Genomic DNA, 13,360 nt, shown 5'->3' on the forward strand with positions numbered 1-13,360 from the left:
TACTTCCAGGGCTACCAGTGCTTGGTCCTAATCTTTCCTCCAGTGCAGTGACATGAAATTTCAGCACTGATAATTTATAAGTGATAATTATGTTTGTTGTAGCCTATATCAATACCATTACTCTTGCATTTGCAGTAATGTGAAGTGGTAAACAAAGGCCAACTTTTTATATTGACCAGTTCATGTTCTCCCTTGCAATTCATTTTTAAACAAATTAGTTAACAAGCCATTCATACATTTTTTCATCAAAGAAATGTATCGTGCACCTCCACATTTAGAAGTTTGTGCACAATTGAACAATTTGTCTATAGGACCAAAAGCAACCCATTGTCAACAAACCTACACACAATTTTATACTAATTTTCTCTTCAGATCCATTTTCTGACAGGCTTTGATATCTGGTTTACGAGTTAAATTTTGTTGTATCAATCCCTCCCCAAAAAAGTCACCAAATGATACCAGATCCTGCATCACACAGAGAATAAGAAACCAATTGCATTCACAGCACAATACATTTTTATTTAACACAGAAACCATGTGTACAGGAAAAATATCCACAGCTTCAACTGAGTATGTAACACTGGCTCACCTCGAGGGATGGCTGCTGGTGAAACTTGAAGGGGGCAAGCAGACAACTGCACTTCAATTCACTGAGGAAACACCTTTTAAAATCAATAACAGCTGAATGTATTTAGCTCCACGTTACATCTCATGCATGACATCGAAAAATAGTATTTCTGACATTACAGTTTCATCAACAAACGTGGACATACCCAATCTTAAATGTTCAACTGGCACAGACACTGAGCTAAACTGCTGCTCTGATTAGGTGGCAAAAAAGACGTCAGGTTTTATTTTTAAAAAAAGATTCTCAACTTACATCAAGATGTATTGGATGCATTTCATTCATTAACACATTCTGTAATTTACCATGAATCAAGTGTACCAGTAACCCCAAAAGATATCCACCAAAACTATAGTATATTAGAACTAGATATTTCAGACGAGTGACTGTTCAGTTATTTCACAGCACAGTCTATTTCCTGGCAAAACATTTTAAAATAAAGCAAAAGAATTGACATAAAGCTTCCATAATAAAAGGTAAGGTTGAGGGTAACAATGCATAAATTAACATTATCTTTGATGGTGATTTACTGACATGTGCACCTCACTGTATCAGAGACCCACAAGCAAAATGACATCAGTATCAACAGAAAGCAAACACAGCTTTTTAAGGCATTTAACACATGACCATACATGATACTCGACTGCAGAGGTTAAGTGACACAAATGTACCAGGAATGAAAGTATTTTTTTACCTCATTGCATTGTCAGTGAAAAAAAAAAAAACATAACAATGTAGACCAATCTTTGCTGGTTTGCCGTTACACATTTACACACATTTTGTCTTTTAACAAAGACAAAATGGGTCACAGTAAACCAAGCCTGCTATAATAAGGTCTACATCAAAACCATGATGCAAGGTTATGAAAAAAAAAACACATGCTCAGTTATGGGCACTCATCAGTAAACTGAAGACTTCTTAGAGGTAGGAAATGGGCATGGAATAAAGTTCTCAGGAGTTATCCTTCACTAGATAGTAAAATGCTATTTTTTATCAATCATGAGGCCCAATGAGGCCCACGTACAGCAAAACGTTATAAGACCCAAATAACAAACAACAATCCAGCAGCTATTGCACTTGGAAAACTGGTCTGTGAGCAGTTGATTACAGACTACTGGCCGATGAGCGCACACACCAAGCCAAACAAATTTAGACAAATCAGAGTAAGAACTCTGTTCAAACTGGTGTATTTGAATCTAACTTGAATTCAGTTTGAACAATTTGCTTTATGAAAACTGAGCATCTCTAGGTAATCACATGCACAGACAAATTAACTTTATAGTCCTCATAAACAGGATTAAATTGCAAACTATATTATAGGGAATTAAAGGCCACATAGGGAAGTTATGTGCTGCAAAATTGGCCTCATTCCAAAGCTCGACAGCTCATTCAAATTTTAAGATGACCAGACAAATAGGCTTAATGTTCAATTTCACACCGATTACATTCCTACTTGTTAAAACAACAAGCTTTTCATGACACATTTGCATCTACGATGAACAGTGTCAGCGCAGCTGCCATTTGATCTGACTGAGTGATGCACCAGGTTGATCTAATTAATTCATAACAAGCGCTTTGAGAGCTATGCCCATCTAAGCATCCAGCGTATAATGAGCCTCATTAATATTATTCCACAATTCAGATGTTAATACAGGAGTGAAGATATCTGTGACAATAAATCCTCACAATACATAACGATCAAGGTGCAATGACACTTGACACAGATGTGGAGAACAGTCCACAGAGTTACTTCATGAGATGAAATTTACAATGACCTGCCAGAATCAGCTGAGGTCACTTGTTACAGACTCACAGGCTCGGCAGTTACAAAACCATGCAGATAACAATCTACAGCTCCCATCAGTGTCCAGTTATTAAAACACAACTCACATATAGTACTTACAGCATATAAACCTGCAATGAATGACTTTTATGTGATATTATCTACAATAAACTATATATAATCTTTAGACATCAATTGTTTAAAATACCCAAATGTGTGTGTCTTCAAAATAAAACAGGGAAAATATGAATCAAACAACTGCTGATGTCCAATGAGTTTCTTTCATAATATGAGCCATTACTTGTGGTTTCTGAGCATCTGCTGGACAACAATTGAACACAGCCTGTACTGACTGTGTGAACTCTTGAAACAGTATCAGTCAGCTTTAGGGTTAAATAAAGAAAAAGAAACAAATACAAAGCATAATAATATTGTAAAAATCAGTTATGCAGTACAAAAGAAACTAGGTGATTAATTCTAAAATGTTGGAGTATAAAGTATCATGACTTATAGGGATGCATAACAAAAAAAAAATCCATATATGATTTTGGGGACGTGTTTTATAGAATACTTTATCTGTCACTGAAAACATTTGCAGTAAATGCGTTTGAACAGGCATTACAGTTTACATGTCTTTCAGTTGTTGTTAATGACAGAGAGCGAGGATGGGAAAAGTGAACATATAAAATCACAATATTGTATCAACCACTCAAAAAGAGTTTCAACAGGTCATCTGTCTGAAATGAAATAGTTTTAGGTGAGCTTGTCTGTATGACACCAGCGTAATTTATACATTTAGCCTAAAGCAACTTCCAAGGATCCTGTTGTAGAAATTTCATGGGAACATGATAAAATGATCAAACCGCTAGACTATTAGCACATTTTAATTTTCACAAAATGTGCAAGAGGTCTAGGGGCAGAGTCGGTCAATATGATTGAACAGACAGAAATGAATGTGATTAGTGTTTAGTCAATCATACCATATTTACAAGGATTCATATTTACAATGTCAGACTTTTTATTCATTTCTTATGTGATGTATTGAAAACCAGTATCATTACACCCATGACATGCTATGAATATTATCTTATTCTCAATTAAGAATATTATATTTGGGGAGTCCAGGCTGTAATTTTATGACCGTATCTACACTGATTCATTGTAATTCCCTGTGATGAAGGTAATTTACAATAATATACATGACTGCAAGTCAATATAGTTGTATTTTTAAGAGTATTCATTTAATAATGAGCTCAATCTAACACCAGCCTTCATTCACTGTTTCTTGGGTTTACAATAAATATATTTTTGAATTTGGATTGACAGAAACTAAGCAGACACAGCTCTTTCCCTGAAAGTGCCACTGAGATTAAGAGAGAGAGAAAGGGAGAAGAGGGGAAAGGCCAGAAAAAATGGAAAAGGGTGAGATGGATGGAGTGAGGTCACTACCAGTCTGCATTATCCCAGGTATCCTCAGCAGGTTTTGTGGGACTCTTCTTCGTTTTACCATCCGCGTTCTCCCAGTTGTTGTCCCAGGCCTCCCAGCTCTCTTCTGTACTGTGTTTGTTGTTGGACGCTGCTTCGGAGCCCCAATTGTCCCAACTGTCAGAGCTCTTCTTTGCGGAATTATCTGCAACGGTCCAGCTGTCACTGCTAGGAGATTTCTTGGCCTTTAAGGAGCTGTTGCTGCCAAAGGTTTCCCAGAAGTCCTTTGTGACAGGCTGGCTAGAGCTGCCCTGATATCCCTCGGTGGCATCCATGTTCTGATAGCTTTCTCCAGCAGACCTGAACATAAGTCAAAACATGAAGAAACGCTTGAATAGTTCATGTTTCATGAAATAAAATCACATATTGCAAAAGATTCTGCATGTGGGAATTTTTAAATTGTAAGAAATGTTATCATACATATCATCTTCTGCTTTTCCCGAGAACAGGTTAGTCAATTTTGAACCAGCTCCCTGAACCTACAGAAAAGAGTGAACTCATGTAAACAAAATGTCTATACAGTTCAAGTGTTAAAACAATGTGACTTTGTAAGAAATAAGTGACTAATACAAGTTATTTCCCTTTGAATGACATGAATGAAAACAAAATTCAAAGGCAAAAACTAAAGCTGATAAAAATAACAACTGAATGAACATAAATATAATAAATAAACATTATTAAGTACATAACAAATTAACAGAGTGTGCTGTAATAAGTAATAGAAATATAGTAATGATATAATTCCTCACAAATGCTTATTTTCAAACACAGTACTCACCACCAGAATAATAATGGCAGCAAGAAAAAGAGATTACATTAAGTAAGTATTGTTCAATGTACATTCATCATCAAAACCAGTCTCCTGGATTAAAATGTTGAGGGGGACTGCCTCTGCAGTTTTTGCACATCTGGACTGAGATGTCTGGGTATAACCAGACAAGTATCAGAGCTACTGTTCCTCACTCAGGAGACTGGTTTTGCACTTGTGCAGTGTGGCAGAGATCTGCCCATCCTACCTTGTTTGCCAGCCCAGTGATGCTGACTGTCATTTCATCAAGCAATTTGCCATCTTTCACCTGCATTAATGCAAATTGATTGATGCAAATTATTATTAAAAACTAATAAAATCCAAATATGTTTGTCAAACAGAACATGTAGTGAACAACAGTTTGTTTTTGATTGTGGGAAAAGTGATTGCACGTGTTTGATTAGGGGCCCTGAAAATCAACTTAGAAAAGAGTAACATTTTGATTGAGTCTGACAAAAGAGAGAAAAACTCCGAAGTAATGCAGCTACTACCATTTTGCAGGAGAGTAAGAAGACTGTTACAAAATTAAATTCTATAAATATCTTAAATCACCAATGCCAGCTGTACATTAGAAGACAATAGCATTTTGTTTAATATCAGTTGCTGTCAGTCACTGGCCCCGAGAGTAAGCTACTATGCATCAGGGTGAAATAGATATTCTAGTAATTAAATAGTAAATTCTTATGTTTTCATCTGGTATTTTTATTAATGAACATCGGAATATTTTCTTCCAGCTACACAGGCCTCATTTGATCTGATTAAAAGACACACCCAGGAGCTGCTCATTTGACAGTAAGCATTAGAGCAGTGATGTGGAAGCATTTATGTGGCAAATACTCACCATGTTTTTTTTTTTATTATTTAGTTAATGCATTTTGCCAAAAACAAAGCTTATTTTAATGCAAAAGCTCAAACACACTCCATCTGCAAAGCCAGTGACTAATTAATTGTCAGTTGAAGAGCTCTAGGTTGTGTCATTTTGTTGTGTTTACCAGGACCAAGACTGTGGCATATTGTCTTTTGCCACAGACCAGTGAAGCATGGCTTAAATGCTTGGCCAAATAAGGGACTTTTAATTTAGTTATGTTGCCAGATGAATGGGAAAATACGTTTGGATAAGATCCTTGTATTAAATATAGACCTCCTTGTTTGTGAAGACGGGTGTGGACCAGTCTGGAACCTAAATAGTCAATTTACATTTTTTCCAAATATAGTAATAATATCATGATTTCAACAATTGGTGCCAATCTAATATGGTCTGCTTAAGTGTTAAGATGGCTGATTATGTAGTGTAACATCCAAACCTATTTTAACTGCTATTTTAGAAAACAGAGCATGTTTTTAACATTCACATGAGAACAGGAAGATGATGTGTTTTTTCTGCAAACAGAATTCAGTGAAAACCGAATGCTTTGAAATGATTCATGATATCTAAACAAAGACTTTGGCTCCTAAACATATCCAAAAGCCTTCTTCACTGACTGCGCTGAGAGTTCCCTGACTCACACCCATTCCTAAATACACAGTTCACAGCTGTATTGCTTCAGCAAATCTCAAGGTTGAGTTACTGACTGGGAAGACACAGGTTTGATAGTTTTTTTGCATCTTTAAAACAACAGCTTTTGTCGTTTAGTGTAAGCTGGCATAAAGCAGATAAACTAGAAAAGACAAGCAGTGTAGAAAATAGCACATTCACATCTGAAGCTGTTTTTCGTTTCTAAAGCACAGCATCCCACCAAATCAACAACTTCAAACATCAATGTTACCTTTTCTTGGGTAGGTTTGATAACATTCTCATTTAATGTCTGTCCTAACTCTGTGGCCTGGTTGGAAGTCAGAGGGGAGAATTCACTTAAATGAAGCACAGTTTAACATTCACAGTAGTGCAAGACACTGAGCCGCTTGTTCTGCAGTTGCATAAAGTGACCCATGATTCCCATTCACCATGACACTGAACAAGCTCTAGAGGGTGTAATGGTTGAAAACACTTGCCACTTTTTGAGGCAATGCATACATATTTCATTCTGTGCGGTTCGGTGAAACATTAGTGTACATCTCTAATTCCAGATGATAAAAGACTAAATCTTCGCTTTTTACCTTGCCTCCAAAGTTATGTAGAGTAACATACTCCATAAAAGTTATGATTTTTCCCAGTGCTACAGTAGCGCTATTAGCAGTACAGTACAGAGTTCAAATGAAGGGCCAAAACTTCAGAGAAGTGTACTAAATATTTTTACATTACCATTACACCTCTACAACACTGTCTGCAGTCAACACAAAAACTGTCATGCATGAATGGATAACCTATTTTAAATGGATGTGAGTGAACAACATTTCTATATTAGGGGTAGGAATTAAAGCAAATCCCCATCCCATAATATATTCTGTCCAATAATACAGCTACCAGCTGTTTTTCACAGGTTATCCATAAACTCAAAGTACAGGTACCAAGACAGACACAATGCCTTGTGTTAATATATCTGAGCTGAAGCGTGTGAAGAGGACATACAAAATGTGTGTTTTACTGATGAAAACTGACAAGCTGACAAAAATAAAGAACATGAATAATATGTATATTTTTTTAAAAATAATATGATGCGGGGAAAAGCGCCATGCACCTATTATCTGCTTTACCGGTTCTGGGGGTGCTTTATAGCCCTTTAACTACATCCAGAGATCCAGAGAGGGCAAAGAGATATTAAAGCAGTAACACAGTTAATAGAGCTGTTTACATGATATGTTAAAGAGATTTACCAAGAAAAATAGCATACCGTTTGTGAATACTAACACGCTCAAGTAAGAGGGAACTACTTATTACAATACACGGAGGAACAAGACAGAGGAAACCTAGGTCCAATGTAATTCTGACAGACAAAAAACTTTATTATCAGTACCTATAATGGGTTAACCATGACTATATTAATCTTACCTTTAAAGTAGCTTGGTTTGCCAGTTTAGTAGTCTGTTTGAGGAGGAAAAAAGGCAAAAAACTAATTAATGACGTTTTTTCATAAAGGTTATTTATACGCTGAAATTCTGACTTTAATTCGGTGCTGCACAAATAGGAAGCATACATTTATTACATAAATGCACTTACATTATCTTTAGCAATAGAAGCAAACTTGCTAGCTCCAACAGTGAAACTACTCCAACCCTGCCAAAAACACAAGAAAAGAGAAACTGTCACAGGAGGAAAAATATACAACCAAAAGTACAACTCAGCCAAAAGATAAACATTGTGACCTACTGAATAAATAGAGGACATGGCGTTGTTCAGGAAGTCATCTTCTTTCTTCTCCGGGGTCACTGTGTTGCCAAAGCCAACATACCGATTCTCTTGATTCCCACTATAACCCCCTCCACTGAGGAGGCATTAAAAAAAAATTTTCAAAGTGTTTACAGAAAACAACAGAAGAGTGAATGACAAAAGGAATTTCAAGAGCATGAGGCTGTTACCTCTGATAAGAATTAACATCGTCACTCAACCAGTCTTCAAAAGCTTTGTCGCTAGATTTTGCTGAGTTTTGTCCAGGTCCTCCTGAGCTAAATAGCAGAAACACAAATTCACTGCCTTGATGGTTGTTCTGTATGTGACATTACACATAGTTTGAGTATGTTTAAAACCTCCTTCACACTTACCGATGAGAGGATGAAAGGCTCGTCTTGGGTTGAGGAGATGTCCAGTTTCTAGCAGAGGACGTCTCAATGGACCATTCCTTACCCTCTGCTAAAGTTGCAACCTGTCATATACAGCGTCAGAACAAGAATGTGAATTATTCTGATGCACAAGATGCACAGTGTGTACAAGTTTGATAGAAGCTTCAGCCAACACTGGACCAATTATGTTCCCTTTTTGGTTCAATTCACAATCACAATCTAAAAGCATGGACAAGAGTCATCACAAAAATGCAACTGATTGTTACTTAGTACAAAATGTATGTGTACAAAATTGCACAGAAGTCCATCCATATGGTTTTATGGAAACCAGACAGAATGATGATTTCATTCTAAATGTGAAATGTGTGGGAAATTCCTGCAGCTGTGGTCTTCATTCAGCAAGAAAACTAAACATCTGTTGAACATAGACGTTTGGTTCTGCACAGCTCACCTTGTCCCTAAAGAGAGCAGCGGCTCTGCTGTTGTATTTCTCCTGTAAAGTCCAGTTGGGATCATAATCGTCTTGGAGTTCAAGAAACAAACGGAATTTTCCATTCCCTCCTGCTTTCATCTTCTCAAGCTCAATATCTTTCCACTTGTCCATGGTCACAGAGCGCACAAAACTGGCCAGAAGAGATAAACATTATCAGGCTGTAATAGTTCAGTGATAATGAATGACAGGTACCCTGACTTCTCTGGGCTGTTGCAGTTGTTGTCAGTCATTACAATAATGGGGACATATACATGACTAATCTATGCGCACCTTGTTGTTCCAAGGATACTTTTGATGTCCATTCTCAGAACTGGTAGTAGATATAAGGTAATATAAAAGCCCAGTGTCCCCTTTTATCAAGTTTTATTTCATAGCTTGGTAAATGAAATCTTAAAAATCTGACTGGTTATGTGAGCTTCACAGATTGCAAATATCATATGTGAACATCTCTAATGTCACCAATTGCATATGCTTCAAGGTTCTTACCTGAGATGTACTCCCAGGCCTCTGTGCTTCCCAGAGCACTCAAGACAAATCCAGATGCCATAGGTCACACTAACCCACTGGGGGTTGAAAGCCCCGCATTCAAAACACAGCTGAAAAGAAAAGGATTGATGATTTTATGTATTATTATGTAAAATAAATAATACTATTGGTAGCCTGACCCTGCATTTATTTGAGAATATTTGAGGATGTAATATTTGCTTTAGCAATATTAAAAACATTCATTGAGACCTTGCCTTTCAACATTGTATGAAAACAAAAATAGTGACTGAGATTGATGAGACCACAGATCTCAAATTTCTATTTCTCTGGACTGTTAAAAAGACAAAAAAATAAACAAACAAAATAACAGACAAAATATGACAAAAAAAAAAAAAAGAATAAAGTACTATTTTTAATGCAAACAAATGCAGTTATTTTGTCAGTACATTTATTTATAGGCTAAGAGGCAATACAGTGTATCTGCCCACTGCTGTTGCCAAAGATGCAGGCCAACAATGTGTCCACTGGAGGTGAAATTCCACCAAAAGTTACTCCCACCATTTATTTGAACATGGATGAAAGCAGGGACATTTTGTGAAGGGCTGTGGGAAGGTGGTACATTGCAAGCCTCCTGAGCACCTGCTATCTGCCACAGCATGTGAATTATAAGGCTCGTAAGGTGACGCTATTCTGACCAAGAATACGTTTCTATGAGCACTTACATTATTCTCATCCTGGGTTCTCACTTCCTTCAGAACTCTTCTGGTCCTTGGACTCGCCATCTTGACCCACACTGAAAGAAAATTGTAGAGGATATTCTTAACTACAGATTATCAATTTATTCACTCAAATCGGTTCAACATAACAATGAATCTGTCTAACCCATCGATATGTTACTAAGCGTCTTGAAGGAATAGCCTGCCGAATAAATCAACAATAGCAGAGCTTTATTTCACATACTGAAACCACATATTCCTGCGGCCTGTCTTTTCAAAAGAATATCCACCCTAAAATAGAAGTGACACTTTTTTTATTACATAACAGAGGTCAGTTTTTAATTTGTGCGTTTGAGTCAACCCCTCCAAAAGCTGAACAGTGGAGAGGGAAATTACTTTGATGGCGTCATCTAAAACAAACATGGACCTGCTCCATGGACAGCAGGCTTGTCTGAGATTAATTGTGTCTCGCCTGGAAAGTGGATGAAAGCAGCAAGCTGCAGGAGCATATGTGGTGAAAAAAAGCTGCAATAAAGCCTTTCCTGTGCACAGTCCTGGATCAGGGGATCAGGGCTAAAAAGTTGGAAACTGTGAACATTTGGCAATTTTTGATAAATGGCTTAAATAATTAAAAGATTATTCTTAAATGTTTATTCTTTCTTTAAAAAAGGGCATGACTAATGATAATGTATATGTTTCTTTTTGTCAACAAACTGAAAACCAACAATGAATTGATCCTGATAAGAAGTCTGTGTAGCCCAAAGTCTGATACATCTTTGTGTCATGGAGCGCTATTGTCACCTAAAAACTATTTGAACACATCAGTGAGTCACACTAATCCACTGGGTGACATGCTCCTTCAGTAAAACCAACACGGGCACAGTGGTTTAGTTTGAGCAAATCCTTCAAACACCATATTGCTACGGGTGATATTCACAAGAGCACCAAGTGTGCATTAATGAACAGCTGAAAATAGACCCTAACAAAATGACTATTTATTCCTGGTTAAATAATATTTACAAACTACAATGTTAAAATTTGTGGTATCACGAAGAAAGAATGGGGTTGGGGCTGAGTGTCCTCATAAGTTGGGGAAGAGAGAAAGTATTGGGAGATGAACTAATACATTGTTGATTATATTTATTAATTTATTAATTCATTTCATATGATTAAGATAAGATAAGATAGCCTTTATTGGTCCCACAGTGGGGATATTCACAATGGTTGACAATTAGAAAAATTATGAACAATTTCAGCCTTCTCCTGTATACTGAATGTTTTAATTGATTAATTTAGTCTATAAAATGCTGGGGGGGGGGGGGGGGGAATCACAGTTGTCCAGTGCACAAGGTGACATTTTGAAATTATTAGTTTTGTTTGACCAATTTTCAATGACATAACAAAAAGAAAGACTATAATATCTAAATGTGAAGGTGGGGATAATCTTTCAACAATAGTTACAGATACTGACATTACCATCCAAATATCAGTGGAGCAGTCCAACATGTTGAATTATTTCTGTTACAAGGTTTCATTCAAAGAGTTTCATTTAAACAAAGTGATTCTAACAGACAGACCTCATGAATTAAGAGAAAAGTCTCTTGGTCAAAGACTGTTTTTCATCTCGACCAAGCATTGGCGATTTTGGGAGGTTTCTAGGGGTAAACTGATTGATGTTGTTGTATATTTTATTAGAAAAGTCAAATTTAATTTGTCCTTTAGAGCACGGTTTTGAATCTATGATTTTATGTTGTCAAGATTCTCTTCAAGCTAGAGAGAGAGAGAGAGAGAGAGAGAGAGAGAGAGAGAGAGAGAGGCACACACACCTTACTTTACACACAAATACACATCCGTGCAATTGATAAAACCCGCAGTTATCTAAAAGCAGTCCTGCTGTCCTGTCTGTCTTGCAGGAGTTGTCCATTCATAAATGTAAGAGGTATGAATGAAAGTTTTTACTTATACAGAGGATGGTCAGATGGGGTCCTCTTGGCCTGCCGCATAGTGAACTGCTCTAATGTCTTGAGGAGTGAGGAGTGTGGGCGTTTCCATTATTTCCCCTTGCATTTTAACCAGATTAATTGTTTTTAGCTTTAAATTTGACCGTGAGGTTTCCAAACCAGGTGGTAATACCATAACTTGAGATGGACTCTGTAGTAGCTCTGTAAATAATAATAATAATAATAATAATAATAATAACAGAGTACTCCTGCAGACACCAAAACCTCTGAGTTAAAATGAGGAGGACTGTCGCACTGACACATTTCTCATGTTAATTCTGATCGGAGGTAAGACCACCCTCAACACACCAACCGGTGACAAACAATGGACGGAGACAGCACAAACAAACACAAAATGTGCAGCACAGCCCCTCTGCTTGTGTCCAGCAGGGCAGCGCCATGTTGTTGTAATTACATGACTATGAGGCTCAGAAAACGTCTGTTTCTTAAACAAGTCAAATCACTGAAATGTGACGGAACCGCAGTCGTGTCAAAGCTCCTAGACTCGGAACAAACCCTAAGGTCTATCGTCCACCTGTCACACGTTTCTATTTAATAAAATATAGGTCTAAAACAGTAGGATGACTGTGCGATGTCTTGCTCCAGGTGGTGAATAAAGGCCGATGTCAGGACGGACATCGCAACGAGATATTAGACATTTCGGTGACTCGACGTGGAGGTTGAGTGGCGATGCTAACGTTAGCTGCCCACCGAGCTAGCTGATCCGTTACCTGTCCGTGATTTGTGAACAAGAAGACGCTGTTTTCAGAGGGTCTGCCGGCTCCGCTGACAAACTCTACGACGGCTCTTTTCTTCGTCTTCTGTCGCGGAGGCAGCACAAATGTTATATTACCACAGACGTGTATTTTTTTAATGGACTGCTGATGCTAAACGCCGGTAGCCATGTTCCTGTTTGCATACGTTGGCAGTGCAAAGCACCATGGGAGCCCGTGGTCTCTTCCTCGTCCTGTTTTCTTTTTATGTTTAATGTTTCTCTGTCTCTGCTGCCTCCTCTGCCTCGGAGTGCAAACGTGAATGAGAAGGTAAGCGGGAACTTCCTTACAAACACAGCCAGTCAAAATAAAGTTTAGTTATTTAGTTGTTATTGAAAACAATGTCTTTCCCTGGGCAGAATTAGCGCAGCCTGTATTTGCATGCTAAATGGGATTCTGCCATTATTGTTTGTTCCCATTGTGTGCTTTTCCTACTGTGACATGTCTAAATGTCTTAAGTGAAAAGGGACTGTTAATGTTAGCCTACTTCTCATGTCCAACATAGCCTACTTATCCTACTTTGTTTGCCTCTTG

General features: G+C 37.5%; 1 protein-coding gene across 5 annotated transcripts; it reads right to left on the bottom strand.

The window, feature by feature from the left end:
- Positions 1 to 498: 498 nt before the first annotated feature.
- On the bottom strand, positions 499 to 13,016 carry arfgap1 (ADP-ribosylation factor GTPase activating protein 1). 5 transcript variants are annotated; one of them, XM_071493090.1, is made up of 13 exons: positions 12,785 to 13,016; positions 10,060 to 10,130; positions 9,338 to 9,447; positions 8,810 to 8,981; positions 8,341 to 8,441; positions 8,158 to 8,244; positions 7,949 to 8,063; positions 7,799 to 7,855; positions 7,631 to 7,663; positions 6,468 to 6,524; positions 4,910 to 4,969; positions 4,314 to 4,372; positions 499 to 4,193 (listed from the first exon to the last, which is right to left on the bottom strand). In XM_071493090.1, exons 2-13 carry the CDS (start codon positions 10,117 to 10,119, stop codon positions 3,854 to 3,856), a joined length of 1,251 nt encoding a protein of 416 aa, XP_071349191.1. In that variant the 5' UTR covers positions 10,120 to 10,130; positions 12,785 to 13,016; the 3' UTR covers positions 499 to 3,853. The 5 variants fall into 5 exon arrangements, with proteins under 5 accessions (XP_071349191.1, XP_071349193.1, XP_071349194.1 ...); XM_071493092.1 differs by lacking the exon at positions 4,910 to 4,969 and having other exon boundaries at positions 4,314 to 4,366; XM_071493093.1 differs by lacking the exons at positions 4,910 to 4,969; positions 6,468 to 6,524 and adding an exon at positions 7,336 to 7,365 and having other exon boundaries at positions 4,314 to 4,366.
- Positions 13,017 to 13,360: the final 344 nt, after the last annotated feature.

The sequence above is a fragment of the Trachinotus anak genome, unplaced genomic scaffold (assembly GCF_046630095.1).
Source record: "Trachinotus anak isolate AG129_WGS33_773 ecotype Australia unplaced genomic scaffold, CSIRO_AGI_Tana_v1 ptg000013l, whole genome shotgun sequence".
In the NCBI taxonomy this organism is placed as follows: domain Eukaryota; kingdom Metazoa; phylum Chordata; class Actinopteri; order Carangiformes; family Carangidae; genus Trachinotus; species Trachinotus anak.

Bases quoted from the DNA above. Each gene is read 5' to 3' on its own strand.
- arfgap1 (XM_071493090.1), bottom strand. From the start codon at position 10,119: ATGGCGAGTCCAAGGACCAGAAGAGTTCTGAAGGAAGTGAGAACCCAG. The intron at 7,664-7,798 runs GTAAGTGCATTT...CTCCTCAAACAG, and splicing joins CTTCTATTGCTAAAGATAAT to ACTACTAAACTGGCAAACCA. The intron at 4,373-4,909 runs GTAGGATGGGCA...TCTTTTCTGTAG, and splicing joins TCACTGGGCTGGCAAACAAG to GTTCAGGGAGCTGGTTCAAA.